The 16,643-nt window shown below is 36.1% G+C and overlaps 4 protein-coding genes across 5 annotated transcripts; 2 read left to right on the top strand and 2 right to left on the bottom strand.

Moving 5' to 3' along the window:
- The first annotated feature begins 218 nt into the window (after positions 1 to 218).
- On the top strand, positions 219 to 6,816 carry LOC129244787 (D-glucuronyl C5-epimerase B). The gene is made up of 6 exons (XM_054882630.1): positions 219 to 747; positions 1,413 to 1,922; positions 1,987 to 2,139; positions 3,188 to 3,978; positions 4,864 to 5,078; positions 5,148 to 6,816. The coding sequence occupies exons 1-6, from the start codon at positions 523 to 525 to the stop codon at positions 5,297 to 5,299; spliced, it is 2,046 nt and encodes a 681-aa protein (XP_054738605.1). The 5' UTR covers positions 219 to 522; the 3' UTR covers positions 5,300 to 6,816.
- A 1,444-nt stretch (positions 6,817 to 8,260) lies between these two features.
- LOC129244786 (coenzyme Q-binding protein COQ10, mitochondrial) lies at positions 8,261 to 9,511 on the bottom strand. The gene is made up of 2 exons (XM_054882629.1): positions 9,449 to 9,511; positions 8,261 to 9,382 (listed from the first exon to the last, which is right to left on the bottom strand). The coding sequence occupies exon 2, from the start codon at positions 9,373 to 9,375 to the stop codon at positions 8,929 to 8,931; it is 447 nt and encodes a 148-aa protein (XP_054738604.1). The 5' UTR covers positions 9,376 to 9,382; positions 9,449 to 9,511; the 3' UTR covers positions 8,261 to 8,928.
- Positions 9,512 to 11,351: 1,840 nt separating this feature from the next.
- Positions 11,352 to 12,244, top strand: LOC129244951 (UPF0545 protein C22orf39 homolog). The gene is made up of 2 exons (XM_054882878.1): positions 11,352 to 11,485; positions 11,539 to 12,244. Exons 1-2 carry the CDS (start codon positions 11,426 to 11,428, stop codon positions 11,935 to 11,937), a joined length of 459 nt encoding a protein of 152 aa, XP_054738853.1. The 5' UTR covers positions 11,352 to 11,425; the 3' UTR covers positions 11,938 to 12,244.
- Positions 12,245 to 13,183: 939 nt separating this feature from the next.
- On the bottom strand, positions 13,184 to 15,783 carry LOC129245792 (uncharacterized aarF domain-containing protein kinase 5). Of its 2 annotated transcripts, XM_054884182.1 has the most exons (8): positions 15,699 to 15,783; positions 15,419 to 15,631; positions 15,005 to 15,361; positions 14,612 to 14,857; positions 14,376 to 14,541; positions 13,958 to 14,309; positions 13,729 to 13,893; positions 13,184 to 13,669 (listed from the first exon to the last, which is right to left on the bottom strand). In XM_054884182.1, the coding sequence occupies exons 1-8, from the start codon at positions 15,711 to 15,713 to the stop codon at positions 13,549 to 13,551; spliced, it is 1,635 nt and encodes a 544-aa protein (XP_054740157.1). In that variant the 5' UTR covers positions 15,714 to 15,783; the 3' UTR covers positions 13,184 to 13,548. The 2 variants fall into 2 exon arrangements, with proteins under 2 accessions (XP_054740157.1, XP_054740156.1); XM_054884181.1 differs by having other exon boundaries at positions 15,005 to 15,631.
- Between the last annotated feature and the right edge of the window lie 860 nt (positions 15,784 to 16,643).

Genomic DNA, 16,643 nt, shown 5'->3' with positions numbered 1-16,643 from the left:
CGTATTCGGTTAAGTGTATACCTGAAGATAATACATAAATTACCGAAATGGTTTTGCATATGTAGACTTGCCTTAATGATGAGAAAAAATATGTTCAATCAATTTATTTTCCTTTAAATGGTGAAATTAATAGCTTGGCATCTCTACGAGTATTGTTATTTACAAATGCACCTCAAAACAATTGTCAAAATCATATGTTTTAGGGGAGAACAAGTAAAGAAAGCAAAGGTAGAAATCAGCAAAATATATCACACTAAGCGAATAAAAATTTAACGCAGCTGAAAAATAAAGAAAAGTAACCGTGAAATTGAATAGAAGGGAGTATGTCTCCACGATTTCATTATACACCCGGACCACAATTACTAGGTGGTGGTAACAAAACATGAAAAGCCGGTTTATAGAAATTGGAGTTACTTTCTGAAAGACTGCCTGGCTCCACGAAATTAATATATACGACACTTATAAAACTAAAAATATTCGGATAGTTAAGAATTGTGCTAGCAAAGGGTTGCGAATAATCCAATGTTCAAAAGCAGCACAAACGCTGGGACAGCAGCGCAAGGTCCCACGGCTGCAGCGACCATCTTAGATACAAATAGAATTACCAGTTTCAATAATAAGATTACCACAGGTATCACCCCATCTAAGCGCAGCGGTGACCACAGAAGTCGTAGTAACAGTCGCTTCATTATAAAAAGGGGCAGTAGTATCGGTAGTGAAACATATTTGCGCAAATCAAAAGCCAAGGTAATTATATACATATTTACATATTCATATACCTATTTTAGGACGAATATTGCCTAACTGCCTTCGAAATTAACAATTGTTAAAGTAAGAAGGAAAGAAAATTAGCACGACAGTCGGTTCTACGTGTAACCGGAACGACCCGGATTTATATCCGGCTAAGGATTGTCACTTCAGCAGAATTTCCAGAATTCCCGGATTTATAACCGGCCAAAGATTGCCACTTCAGCAGCATTCCCGTACATGTGTGGGGATTGCTTATGCTGCTACAACAACAACAAGCATTTTTATTTATATACAAAAACATTAGATTTCTACTTAACCACAATTACATTTGAACCATATTATTGTTGTTGTAACCGGTTATTTACTACAGTTTGTAAAGTGCTACAACAAACGAATTATGTTGTTGTTGTTGTAGCATAAACATTTCCCATGCATATACGGGAAATGCTGCGGAAGTAACGTCCTTGGACCAGATATAAATCCGCGTCGTTCCGGTTACGTACAACCGACTGTCGTGTTGCCTAAAAATTCGTGATAGTATTTTTTTATTTAATATAGTATTTTTCGACAAGTCAATTATTTGTAATGCTATTTAGTCTTTCACCAACATCACTTGATATTTCTATAATTTTTGTGGTGCATATTTTTTGTTTCTATTTCAGCGTGAACCATTCTTTTTCCTCATCATAATGCGTTTGAACCTAAAGAATTTCCTTTTCGCGCTTATAGCATTTGTGGTATTCACCGGAGTAGTATTATATTTATTTTTTCCGGATTTCTTATTTCCGCACAACCTGGTTCGAAGTTGGGATCGTCGACTCAATAAAGACAGTACTTTTGTTTCAAGCACGAATGACGACACCCATGCTTTGTTTTCGGCACCATTACAGAATATTGAGTGCTGGATAAATCAAGAGTATTCGATACCTTGCAAACACAGTTCAGAAAATAATGAGGTTTATGTACCATTTTCGTTTCTGCGTAGCTATTTTGATATAAGTGGTGCAATGCTAGCGGTTACAAGCAGTAGCGTCAATGACAATAGCAATAATGGAGATGATAATATGGTGCCACGATTTGCGTGGATGCATAGCAATGCAAAAGTGAATGTGCCTAAAGGCAAGTACGATACTCGTGGACGCTTCGCATATTTCGAGAATTATAATGTCGAGGTAAATTCAATCTTAAAAACAAACAAAAAGTGTCGATATTATAAATTTTATTTTATTTATCAAGGTGCGTGAACGCGTTAAGTGTATAAGTGCAGCCGAAGGTGTGCCCATAAGCACGCAATGGGAAAAGAGTGGCTATTTTTATCCCACTCAAATTGCTCAGTTCGCATTGGCGCATTATAGTAAACACTTGGCTGAACCACCACCAAAAGTTAAGGTAATTGATTCGGCAATATAGATTTACGGTACCTATTGAATGGAGCGCGATAATATTTTGTTTAAAGTTAACAGAAAATACTTATTGCACTAAACGAAAAACTATATTTTAATTCTAAAAATTAATTGCTAAAATATTTATCAAAAATTCAAAGTTAATAGACTTAAGCTCAAGAAGCGCACCTTTTATGTCTTTTTTTGCTTCTGAATTTTAGGTATTTAAGGGGGGAAGTCCATGTAGAAGCCTCAAAATCGTTCATTTTTTAAACATATTTTTAAAGGTGATAAAATAATTATATTAATTAGAAACTTTAACACAACTTTATTTAACCTTTTAAGAGTACAAAAAAAAAATTTTTTTTTTATTTTTTTTTTTTTTCAAAATGGCGGCTCAGCATCATTTCTTGTCGGCTGCCTACGGCGCGAGGTCCCAAACTGCTCCATTTATCACTCTTAATCTATCGATCTGAAACAAAAAAATAAAAGTGATTTCTTTTTATGAAATATTAACGGAAAGGATGAACCTTTAAAATTAAAAAAAGTATAAAATTAATTGTAAAATGAACTTTTGAAAAAAAAGTCAGAATTTAGGGCTATTTTGTTGACATTTTGAACCCCCAAAAAGTAATTTATCAACTCGAAATGTCTAAAGTTTTTGGTTCATCCTTCCGGTAGTAAAATACAAAAAGGCCTCACCAAATTTCAAACAAATCGGTCGATAACTTTTTGAGTTACAACACGAGCAGTTTTTAAAAATACAGTTTCGAGATAATCGCGTTTAAAGTTTGAGGTACATCAGCGCGCAGACCGCTCTCTACCTAGTTAGTGGGCTGTAGAAGCTATAATATTGAGAATTTCGAGATGAAAATTTCACGGTATATTCCTAAGATACTATATTTTCAAGTTATCGAAAAACAAAAAAATCGATTTTTTGAGACTTCTACATGAGGCTCCCCCCTTAAAATTAACCTATCACTTAAGAGGTTCATTAATTTAATTGCACGCTATCAAAATTTCTGTTAACATCAACGTTTCCGCCATTTCTACAGGTGCTCGAGGATGCCGACACTAATAAAGCCAACTGGCAAACGCCAAAGTCCAGCAACATTTCGCGTATTTGGCATCCTAAATTCAACACCTCCGTCATCCAATATGAAACTGCCATTGGTTATGATAGCGCTGTGCGTTTGGATATCAACCAAACACTCGAACTGGTACTAAGTGTTGATCTGCTTTTGGTCACCAACAGTAGTAGCCTTATGGTGATGTTGCAGTCCCGCGAAACCAAACATAATTACATACTGCACTACATACCCGCCGATTTGCGGTTGAGCACGCAAGAGCAAAATATATACTATGGCATGGGTACGAGTGCTGTAAATCGGTGGCGTCATATTACACGCGATCTTTTCATCGATGTGCAGAAAGGTGTCATGAGTGGCAGCGACAAGAAGTCACAATTAAAGATACGACGCAATGAATTGCGTGTTACTGCGGTAGCGTTTCTAGGCGTAGGTTTTTTTGACAATATAACACTCTCCACATACGACCACTTGGCTCATTTTTACGATGCTGCCGAATGGTTTATTCACAATCAGGATTTGAAAACTGGCGGTTGGCCAAATCCAGTGAAACGCAGTCTAAACGGCTTCACCGAGCTCAAAGCCGGCTGGCTCTCGGCCATGGGACAGGGGCACGCTATTTCCGTGCTTGCGCGCGCCTACTATCATTCTGGTGGTGATAAACGCTATTTGAAAGCAGCGGCGCTTGGCTTGAAACCCTTTCGTGTGTTCTCCAAGGATGGTGGCGTTCTGGCGCAATTTGTGGACAAATATTATTGGTATGAGAAATAAATAAATGAACGGCTGATAATAATTAACTGGCGCTACAATAGAAAATGAATTAAGGGGTTGTATACAGTTAGAATTTGCAAAAAAACGATTTCTTTTATTTATTTTTTTCTTAATATATTTAAGAATACACACAGAAAATTTAATATCGTTCCGGTGAAGTTACACGCAAATTTTAAAAGGCGTTTCAGAGTGCTTGAAAGTGCTTTTCAAACTTTAAATGCGCTTTTTTCAAAATGGTGGCCGACTTTGGAGGTGACCGACATTACTCGAAAACGGCGAAACGGATTAGACTCAAATTTTAACACGAGCTTCTTAAATATAGTAATTAATCGAAGATTTTTTCTCACCGATAAATATTTTTTCTTTTATAAACAATTTAAGGCCGACATTTTAATCAAAAATCGATTTTGTTTTTTAGAAACTGCCATTTTGTCAAAAAAATGTATTTTGCTTATTCCTTCGACTAATTGCTAGATTTAACATTACTTTAACGAAATCTGTTAGGTTTTTTAATTTCAGAGCATCCAGTTCAGAGATATAGTGGTCACCGCAAAACGTCTTTTTTTGAGAGATCAGCTGTAGCTCCTTTCCAAATAAATATTTTTACTAATACTCAGTCGTAAAATACAGTTAAAAGATAACATAATTTGTGTACAATTTTTTAGATCCTTAAATTTAATAGTTTTCTCAGAAAAAATTCTGGAAAATTCGTTTTTTCTAACTGTATATAACCCCTTAAAGACACAACGAATTTTGCCTTTAGTCATTTGTTGTAGTAGCAAAATAATTGAATTGGCAAATAAATTTGTTTCCATAAATATGCACATTTGAATAGCATTTACCTAAATACTTAATTTTAACAATTCCCTTAGGTACGAGGAATATCCGACCACGCCACCCTCTTTTGTACTAAATGGTTTTATTTACTCCCTACTGGGATTGTACGATTTAAATTATACAGCGCCAACAAACATTGGACGCGAAGCTGGCAAGCTCTTCAACCAAGGCATGTATTCATTAAAAAAAATGTTGCTGCTTTACGACACGGGTTCTGGTACTAGTTATGATCTGCGCCATCTGAGTTTAGGTATGTACATATAAAAAGTGTATTTGAATAATTTACACGACCTGAAGATTTTTTTTTTAACTCCTACAGGCTCCGCACCGAATTTGGCACGGGACGATTACCACGCGACGCATGTTAGTCAATTACTGTTGTTATCTACAATCGATAGTGATCCACTGCTAATGGAAACGGCAGAGCGATGGAAAGGCTATATGTTTGGCAAGCGCGCCAAACACAATTGAGGGCGGCACAGACGTGCGCAACACAAACATTTAGCCTATAAAATCTTAGAGTGATATTTAACTTTTACTTTTTGTGAAATTAAGTATTCTTTTTACTTACTTTTATTGATATATACAAAAATGCTTATATTGTTTTTTAATTTTTTACAATTTTTTAAGTGAATATTTTTATAAACCCAATAATTCAGTATATTAAAAAGCATAGTATGATAAGTTAATTTATTATTGCTTGTATGGCCACAAACTGCATATAAATGAATGGGTCACAAATCAGTTGCCAGTTCGTGCAGGAGCAAAAGAAATAGGAATAAATTTCATTAAATTATGAACTTTTATTTAGAAAATTCTTTACATTTTTTTTTTTAAGAATTATTAATTGAAAACATGCAGAGTTTTAAAATATATATATATTATCTGGCAACGTCTTTAGATATTAAGCTATTTTGCACAGGCCAAGCACAGGCTCTACTTTTGATAGTACTTATGATTTTATTTCTAGGATTCTTGCCAAACTATTTATTACGAATGCTTTAGAAACCTACCTTGCGCACTTTATACGGCATATAACCGCCTAACCGGTTTTTCACATTTCTGTATATGCTTGTTTTATTTTTAGAAACATTTTTTTTTTTATTATGTGTTGAATATGAAATAAATTAAATTAAAAATATTTGCTTAAAGTCAGATAAACTAAACATTTAGGGAAAGAAAGCATACTTAAAAGTTGTTTTTACTTTTATAAATACTTACCAGTTGGGCACCTATAATTAATCTGACGTATACTATTGTATAATTTATTTATTTTTTATTTTTGTACTAGAAAATAAATACACGTTGTTACACTGTTAAAAAAAATCGAGTTAGTAGTAGAGCTAGAGCTTATATCTTGCATATTTACACCTTCCTAGACCACGCATCTACATTGATGTTCACACACACATGCATACACAGCTATGTATGGATGTACTATATAATTTTACTGTATTGTAGTCTGTTAAATAATCTAATCCACATGGAACGATACAATAATTAGTTTAGGCATTGTAGTGTTAAAAGAACGGGAGTAATACAAAGTAGAAAAACAAAACACTTAACAACAACAACAACAAAAAAACAACAAATTATAATATACATAATGTAGTCAAGGTAATAACTGCCAAATCGTGACCAGAAACTTCTTGTTCTCAAGTAACGCAAGACGAGAGCAACATTGCAACTTTGAGAGGAAATATAAATCAGAAATAAAAATGTCCCATTTTAAAAATAAAGTACTTTCTTATTTGATTCTTCATGCAAACTAAATTATATTTTCGTATTATTATATAGTATTATTATGTGTTATTTTATTATTAAAATATAATCATATATTTTTTCGACTAAATCACTGGCACGCATATTTATTGAAATTGGTAAACTGTATAACAGAAATTTGTACGGCAATAAGAGCAGAGTTTTGTGCTTATTTTAAATAAAATATTATAAGGCAGTCAAAAGGTCTATTCATGAAGCAAATAAATTGTAACAATTGTAACAAATTATCAAGTTTTGGTGTTCATGTATCCAAAACAATTGCAAATTAAGGGAGAGTGAGAGAGCAAAATAACATTTCAATTTGAGGGGAAGTAGCAAGTTTTTACTGTATACATTTTGACGTGATAACGTCTTATAATTCGATTTAGCCGGCTGCACGCACGAAAAAATGTGTCGTTACCTTGTTCAATCGTCGTTACCTTGCTCATGGTTGTTACCTTGCATGAACTGCAAGCGAAAGCGCGGAACGAACGACATAGAGCACAATCGGCCCCCGCATTCGGCAACGTTCGACATCTGCACACCTACTTGAGTGAACATATGTATATATGTATGTATATGCGCGCTGCGTCCAATATTCGGTCGACATAATCGTCCATCAGAGTCACTAATTCGATTAACCATGGATCGGTTTCGCACCACATTTGCTCTAGTGGATAATACGCATCCTCAGAGACGTCGTACAGTGCGCACGGAAGACGCTATTGCTGCTGTGGAGCAGAGTATCGAAGAAGACCCGAATGAGTCCATCCGCCGGCGCGCGCAGCAATTGGAGATGTGCCCATCCACTTTATGGAAGATTTTGCGGAAGGATCTTGGTTTGCGGGCTTACAAAATCCAACTCGTGCAAGAATTGAAGCCGAACGACCATCAAGCGCGTCGGACGTTCGGTGAATGGGCCCAAAACGAGATGGCCACCGATCCCGATTTTCACAAGAAAATTTTGTTCAGCGATGAAGCTCACTTTTGGTTGAATGCGTATGTCAATAAGCAAAATTGTCGCATTTGGAGTGAACATAATCCACAAGCCATTGCTGAGACGCCGTTACATCCTCAAAAAGTCACAGTTTGGTGTGCTCTATGGGCAGAGGGAATCATTGGTCCATATTTCTTTAAAAATGAAGCCGGCCATAATGTTACAGTCAATGGAGAGCGCTATAGAGCCATGATTAATGACTTTTTCATGCCTTAATTGGACGATGTTGATGTGGACGACCTTTGGTTCCAACAAGACGACGCTACATGCCATACAGCCAACGCAACAATCGATTTATTGAAGGAAACCGTGGACCTGTGGCGTGGCCTCCAAGATCGTGCGATATAACACCGCTGGACTATTTCTTGTGGGGCTATGCCAAGTCGCTTGTCTACGCAGATAAGCCCGAGACGATTGACGTCTTGGAAGAGAATATTCGGCGCGTTATTGCTGACATACGGCCCCAATTGCTGCAAAAAGTGGTCTAAAATTGAGCCTCTCGCCTGGAATTTATTCGAGCCAACCGCGGCGGCCACTTGCCCGAAATCATTTTTACAACATAATGGCAAACCCTTATCTTTATAATAAAGCTAAATTCTTGGTCATAACATTAAATTATATACGTTTTATTTCATCTTGAAAACCTAACCTCTAAAAAAAACACCCTTTATGTATTAAACTATGTTAATGTAAATTTTTATTAATCATCGCTTTAGTTTTCTTTAACAAATATTGCAACTTTGTACATCTCTGTTTTGTTGGCCACATAAAATTATAAATCAAGTAAATATATTGAATTAATATCAAAATAAATCAGATTAAATGTTTAGTTAAAGTTTTCATTCTTATAAACGTTTCAGAATTTCACCTCTAATTTCCCCGACGTCTTATGGGCGAGTATTACAAAAAAGCTCTCGGCCGTTAAGAGTTAATATCATCCATCCACTCATACATTTTACCCAGGAACTTAAAAAAGCACGGTTCTTATACCACAAAAAGGAACTGTAACAGTTTGGTTATTATTTCTTATTTTAAAATGTTTATTTACAATAGACTTAACCACTAATTTAATAAATTTGTTATCTTTTTTCTTGTTTGCTTATGATTACCATGTAAAGCTATGTACAAAATAGTGTGATCTCGTGTGAACTATAAGCAAAATTATACTTATGTATGTATGCACTTATGTACAAATGTATGTATAAGTTTAACAATGCTATTTTTGCAATAAATAATAATAATATATAATATAATAATAAAAGTATATAAATAAAAATAATCAATCACACAAAAGTACTTGAATACGAAGTTATTTATGTTTAACTTATTCATTGCGTCTTGGTCAAGATCTTCGCCATGACAATATATGCGATTTAATTGCAGGTGGTCCGTGTCGTCGTTCAGCTTCCGCCACAAAAGCATGCTCCATTTGATCGCAAATTAAATCGAAAAAAATATTTGCAATATTGCTGTGTATCAGCGATTTGAATTCGAAAGCTACTTTGAAATCCACAACACAAGATTGTGGAATGTCCTTCAGACCGGGACTAAATCGCCAATCGTTAAGCAAATAATTGAATAACCTTCCATCGGTGCATACGGATTTTACCAGCATGGGATTTTGAAGCGAAACGTTCGATGTATAACTTTCGTTCAACGGTGGGAAACCGACAATTAAGTCAGCCTTGAAGCCGTCATTACGCTTACTGTGTACGTGTGATTTTTTCACGTATGGCACAAACTTGTAATAGTTCGATACGTCGGCGACCACATCATACATTTCTTGCATCGAGTATCTGCAAATTTGCGAAACGCCAACTTAAGTGAGTAATAGCGGATACAATACACATCTGCACGCCTACCCAATTAACTCCTTTTTCACATATTCCCGATTCTTGTTTGTCAGACCTCTAAAAGTGAAGAAGTCTCGTTGACTCTCGTTTCTGCCGGCAGCTGTGCTACAAAGAGAAGTAAACAAACTTAAAAAAATTAAGTTGCGAATTGCGATTTCCATATCGAGTTCATGTAGACACATTCGAACTGGTACGATATGCTTTGGTAGGGGGTTATATAATTTTCATTGAAATTAGATTTTTGTATGAAATATGTAATACTTACAATTGTGTGTAGGTGCAACCGATAAGTTGCCTATTTGCCAGCAACAATTTTGCGTTCTTGAACATTACGCCACAAATATTTAAAATTTTTATTTTACGTGTTCTCCGTATTCAAGTCAAGTGACAAGTTGACTTGACTCAAGTCACAACCAAGGTGGATTTATTAAGGTGACAGCATTCACCCAGCTGAATTTTTCGCCGTAGGTATGGCTTACGTCAAAATGTATTGGTATGTTTACATTCGCATGTTTACATTTGCTTGCTGATTTTGACGTGATGCTTGCACCAAACGCATCAACAAATACATGTAGGGTTTTACTTATATGTGTTTGCTGTCACCTGCAATAAATTCGCCTTGGTCACAACTGATTCAATTTTTTTCAATGAGGTTATGATGTCAGTGAAGGAAATATTTCATCGACTCTTCTGCCGGTTTCACAGTAGTTTCTGTGAAGTGAATTTTAAAGCGTGTATATGTAAAATATCTTATAACTCAAGAACGGGCTCACCTATCCAAACCAAATTTTTAGGCTTTGTTTGGACTATTCAGTAGATGGTTTGTGTTTTGAAATTTTAAGAATCGGATACCAGGGTCTCGAGAAATAGGCCAAAACGTGAACCCGGGTAACCCTAGGATGTGTTTGTACAATATGGGTAGCAAATGGAAGCGGTTGATGATTCTATAGTATAGAGTATTTTTGATGCCGCTTCGTGACTAGGGTCTCGAGATATCGGCCAAAATGTGGACCCCGATAACTTAAGGATGTGTTCGTACAATATGGGTAGCAAATGGGAGCTGTTGATAAATGCTAATGAAAAGAGGACTTTTTTTTCGCTAAGTAACAAAGGACTCCAGATATAGACCAATTGGGAACTCGCCTTCAGGTTAAGAGATTGCATTCTTATGTACTACAACCAGTTATAATGTTTTAAGCGGCGGGCGGTCCCTTCTTCTCTGTCTGTGGCATTTACCGAAGCGTATTTGTTGAGGTGGGTAACACGTGTTAGCCCGCAATGTGTGACCTGCCCATCTCAATCTGTTGATCATGATTGTGGTTATCACAGATGGGATATAGCTTTTAAAAAATTAGAAATTTTCAATGTGGGCAGTATATTAACAAATGTAAGTGGCGTTCCTCAAACAGTCGGTTCTATGTTACCGGAACACCCGGACTTACTATATGTAGTATATCCGGTCAAGGACTGTCACTCCAGCAGCACTCCCCGTACAAGTATGGGGAATGTTTTTCCTCTTACAACAACAAGAGGACCTTAAAAGAACCATAGGCAATACTAGTAAGACACTGAATGTCCGTGTCCAGCACTGATGCATAAGAGGGGCAAACACCAGTGTAAACATATTTTACCAGAGGAAAAAAGGGCTCCATAAAATAGGACAAACACTAAAATTTGTTGAGGAATTTGGGCTCAGAGAAATACTTTTAATCCATGAAAAAGGCACAATACATCTTTCAGGTCGTAGTGCTAAGTGCTCTTATAATAATAAAAAAAAATACATTTAAAACTAGTTACCTAAAAGAGTTTTGAGCCAATTTCGAAACAAATTTACCACAGTAATATACGGGGTTTGAAACTAGAGCATAAAATTATTGTTGCCTATTTTTTCATAAGAAGAAGAAGAGAGCCGGCTCCAAACAGCTGTTTTCTAAATCACTATTTTCATATTACCAGATATGATTTAGTTGTTAAATAATACCCAAAATGTCCACGGAGCCTTATAATGCAAACACAACAGATTCCGACCTAAAAGGTGAATGGTCTGTAAGTAGAATCCATGTCATTGCGTTTACTTTCATTCATAGTTTTAAATTTAGATCCGGCCATGTTCTGCATATAAAGAAGAATACGATGATTGTACCAGTATCAAGGCGCGTTTCCATCAATACTTTATACATGGCGAAAACATTGATTGCTCCCAGTGGAAAACGGATTACAATAATTGTGAACGCTACACGAATTCCAATAAGAAGGATGTAGCAGCTGGTGAAGCAGTAATTCGTAGTGAAGCTGAACGGCGGCGAAAACGCATGGAGGCACACTATGGTAATACAACGTGGAATAAGCGAACACAGCCTCCGGAAGACTGGTCTAAGCCATTACCTGAGTGGTTGGCGAAGAAGTATGAGAATACTTATTTGGAGTTGAAACAAATGGAATTGGATGGACGAAGAACACCTGAAGTGATTGAAAAATCATATTGTGCGATAATGTAGATCAAAAAGTTTAGACACTACTGAAATGTTAATAGGATAAAATCAAGACTTAAAATACATAAAATTCCATTTTTGGAAAATCGAGTTAACAGAATTAAATTAGAGAATTAGCGCCTAACTGAAAAATTAATTGAATAGAACTCAAAAAACTTGGTAGCTAATCGGTAAAATATTGGCTTTGTAATTGTGGTTTTAGTGCTTGATATAAACATAGTTTCCGATATGTTTTATCGTACAAGTTATGTGTGAATATGTAGAAGGAATCAATTTAATTCGCTGGGGGAGCTTTAATCTCAGCTTTCTTACAGATATCTTGTTTGATTATAACATATTTAACGATCAGTTTTCCAGCCTTGTTTAGCTATGCTTTTCAATTCAACTAAGTGAAAGCGCTCAATTCTGCAAGCTTAAACTGAGTGAGTGTAGTTGTTTTTCAAACTGATACAACTTTGCATAAGCGAGGAATATGGAAATAAGCAAGAAAATCTCGCAAACGCTGCGCAATGTACATTTTTGGGCATTCGATTTATAATAGCGGAACTTTCGATTCATGAATTATGTGGTTGATGTGGCAGCATAAACATTCCCCATATGTACATACACGTACGGGAGTGCTGCTGGAGTGAGAGTTTTTGGCCGCATATAAATCCGGGTCGTTCCGGTTACAACAAATTATTGTTGTTGTTGTAGCAGTAACTTCGCTCTGTCAGTGTAGTGTAAATCACCGGTCGTCTTCATCTAGCTCATCTAACGGCAGGCCCAGGAAACTTGCTGTTTTGACAGGTTGCGTCCAGAGGGAGAGGGGTGTTAGATGAGTGGGTTTGATGGGGCGATGGGTGAAAAGGCGGTTAGTGTGGTGCGGGGTGCCTTCACATGCCCGACATATGTTTAGTATAACGGGGTCGATTCTGGATAGGTTAGGAGTTTAACCTGCTACAGTATCCAGAACGTAGTTGTGTCAAGGGGAACGAATTATGTTGTTGTTGTTGTAGCAGCATAAACATTCCCCCTACCTACATACGGGGTATGCTGCTAGAGTGACAGTCCTTGACCGGATATAAATCCGGGTCATTTCGGTAACGTAGAACCGACTGTCGTGGGAACGAATTATCTTTATTTACGGTTTGCGCTTACTCCACTTTTACTCCACTTTTATACCATTTTTTGTTTTAGATGCAAACAAAGAGGTTTATGTTTAAAATATGTTTATATAAAAACTAAGAGTTGTTAACTTTGCTAAAAGCCATTGTTTGTTTTAACAGACTTTTTGAATTATTTTTTGTTTGAGAAGCCTGCCAAAATGTTGAGCCTTGAAGATTTTGTGACGAGTATTGGCCTTAAATAAATATTTTTGCAACAAAACACATTAAAAAACATTAATACATTAAAAAATTCAATTCTTAAGGATCTTATTAACATTTTTATGTCTTAAATAAATAAACCTTAGTCAAATATTGTTGTTTTTATAAAAATGCTGTTAGTTTACTTTGCATTAAATCACCTTAAATTCGTATTTAGCTACAAACCCCAACTATTATTAAGCTTTTTACATATGTATGTACACTAACACTGTAACAAAAAACAATATATATGTATATAATTTATTTTATATTAATTGTAATCGTGTTTTGCTATATCACTTAGCAACGTGCGTGCTGATTCAGGTGCGCGATTTAATTTGTATAAAATATTCAGGTACAAATCTAAGCACGATAATCGTAATGAGGAGGACCTAAGTAATATTCATTAATTAAAATGGGATAGAAATGATGAAGTAATTACAATAATTACCAAAGGTTATATTCAAATATTAAACGCCTATAAAACCAGAATATGTAGCTGCGGATTGAATTGTATTTGCTATAAATGCAATGTTGTGCATATCGGGCCATTGTGCGCGGTCTATCCACTACATCGCCATGCTGACGGCCAATGGCCCGCACTGTATTTAAGTTCCTTTTAGAAGTAAAAAACAACAAGTAAGTAAGTAAACAAATAAAGTACGGCTGCGCTGATTCACCTCACAACGAAAAGCATATTACGCGGCATTTCCTTTAATGTGCTCATTATTAGTTCAAAATTTTTCTTAGCCACCTGTTGAATGTACTCAATATCACTTTCACTCAGCCTTGTCTTAATACGTCCGCCATGTATGCGCATGGGCTGTTGAAACAGCACTTCTGCAAATTTCATGTGATCCTCTATGCCAATTCGCTGAGCAGACGATTTCATTTTTGTTTCGTCCCTCAACACCGTCGCCTCCCAGAACTCACAGAGGGGCAAACGCACGGATTCTGGTAGGAACTCGTATAGGCCGTGGTCTAATAACACTAGTTCAGCTTGTCCGGATTTCGCATTTTTGCGCACATATACTAATTTATGAATATTCAAGATAAATGTTTAAATGATATATACTGAAATTCCAACAAATTGTTTACCATTTCCTGGATGTGGGTCAGCATGTACAAAGCCTGTATGGAATATTTGTTCCGCAAACATATTGAATAGCTTTAAATCCACATCTTTCAAATCGAGTTTTTCGCGTTGTATTCGTTCAACATCACTCACTTTGAATCCATCAACCCATTCCATGGTTAGTACGCGCTTTGGTTATAAAGTCGCAATTACAATTTGTTTGTATTTAATGTGTAAATACATATAATTTACTATTTACCGGTTTTGTGCATTCCCAGAAAATATGTGGCACGTGCACATATTTGAATTTCTTAAGATCCTTGGCGCAACGTTCGGCATTTTGTCCCTCATTCTCGAAATTTAGTTCCTGCACTAAGTTTTGGCGCAAGTCGCGTAATATCCAGCCAAAATTGTAGTTTTTGAAAAATATTTCAATGACATCTTGTAGAAACATAATGGTTCCCAAGTCACTGGTAAAACGTTTTTGCAAGTCACCATATTGCACCTGAAAAAAAACCAGACAGATAATGGTGTTATATTTTTAGAAAACTCCAGAGCATTCAGACCGATAGCTCTTGCTGCTAGCTACGTATCCTAACTAAATAGGTAAGTAATTCAAAGGTTGTAAGCTATTCGTTGCTAATGGACCTACCTTCACCGCTACTTCCTCGCCACTTTTCAACTTGGCTTTAAATACTTGTGCCAAACTCGCCGCCGCTATTGGCTTATAATCGAACTCATCGTAAATACTTTCCGGACTCTTACCAAAATCTTCCCAGAAAACTCGTTGCACATCGGCTTTTGTTGTAGGCAGGCATTTGTCTTGCAATTGCTCCAATGTGCTCGTGTATTCTTTCGGCAGAATGTGGTTAATAGCTGCGACACCTTGACCCATTTTAATGTACAGACCGCCATTTAGCAAACACGTCTCAAGTAAACGCTTAGCGCTCTTTAAATGTATATTTTTTAGTTGTGACTCATAGTCAGGCTCACTTTTATGCTGCTCAAGCTGAAAATAATCGACTGCAATCATCAAAGCCGTTTTAAGAGAGCGTAGAAAACGTACTGTGGCCCCACAGTAGATAAATTCATTGACAACTCCATCATACGCAACAAAACCTGTAAACACGCCAAGTAAGCCGATTCCAAAGTAAGAGCGAAAACGTAGGGATTTCGAATTGCGGATAGGAATTATTTTTTCTGAAGAATGGAGGAGACGTGTAAGCTTCGAATTTCTACAGGCTTTATAAGTGTGTAGAATTCTGTTTGGGCGCATGAACTATGAATAAATAGTAAATAGAATTATTGGAAAAGAATTTAGTTTGTTATACAAAGTTTTAACTTACAAAAATGCTACTCATTTTGAGATATCTAACGAATGGACCATGAACCTTGACTATTTTTTACTGCATAAAAATATCTGATTGCTATATCAAAACAAAAAACATATGAGCCATGTGCTCAGTTGTATTGCATTCCAGTGTTGGAAGCATTTTGTTTTTTTATTTTTACAAGCGCAAGGTAATTCGTCTCTCAGTGTATTTCTTACACTGTTATACATTTTGAAAAAAAAAAAACAATAGAGTGGTGGTGAGTGGCATATGTCACAATGAAAATTTTAAATAAAAATGCTTAAGATCAAATTATAATATGTTAGTAAACAAGGCGAATCTATTAAAGGTGGTGTTGGTAAATCAGCTGAGTTGTTTTTTTCTTTCGAAGTGTCCATGCGGCTGTCAGCTCGGAATGAAACAATTCATTATTGAAGTGAAAACTTCTTTAGAATCGTTGGGAGTGATTTGAGAAAAAGTGAAACGAAAAAAGCGACACTCTTGGCTACGAAGCGTTATATTATATGTTGATATAAACGTAGCGACGAACTAAATAACTTTTAGGCCAGCGCCGACAGCATGGCGCGGTAGCCGAGCGACTAGCAATGTGAGCTTCCGATCCAAAATCCTTGGTTCGAATCACAAGAAAACAATTTTTTTTATACAGTTATTTTATTTTATTTTATGATATGTTTATGAGGAGCTTTTTTTCATGGCAGAAATGCACTCGGTGTTTTGCCATTGCCTGCTGAGGAGTGAGCGCTATTAGAAAAATAGTTTTCCTTAATTTTGGTGTTTTCACCGAGATTCGAACTGACGTTCTCTCTGTGAATTCTGAATAGTAGTCACGCACCAACCCATTCGGCTACGGCGTTTGTTTAATTTTACTGATGCAAAAATGAGGGAAAATATTTGAATAAAGTTTGCTTACTGTTTACACATTTTCCAAAGGTGACGGAG

This window comes from Anastrepha obliqua, chromosome 4 (genome assembly GCF_027943255.1).
Source record: "Anastrepha obliqua isolate idAnaObli1 chromosome 4, idAnaObli1_1.0, whole genome shotgun sequence".
Taxonomy (NCBI): Eukaryota; Metazoa; Arthropoda; class Insecta; order Diptera; family Tephritidae; genus Anastrepha; species Anastrepha obliqua.
Note: the sequence above shows the minus strand (reverse complement) of the source record. Positions and strands in the feature narration are given on the sequence as shown.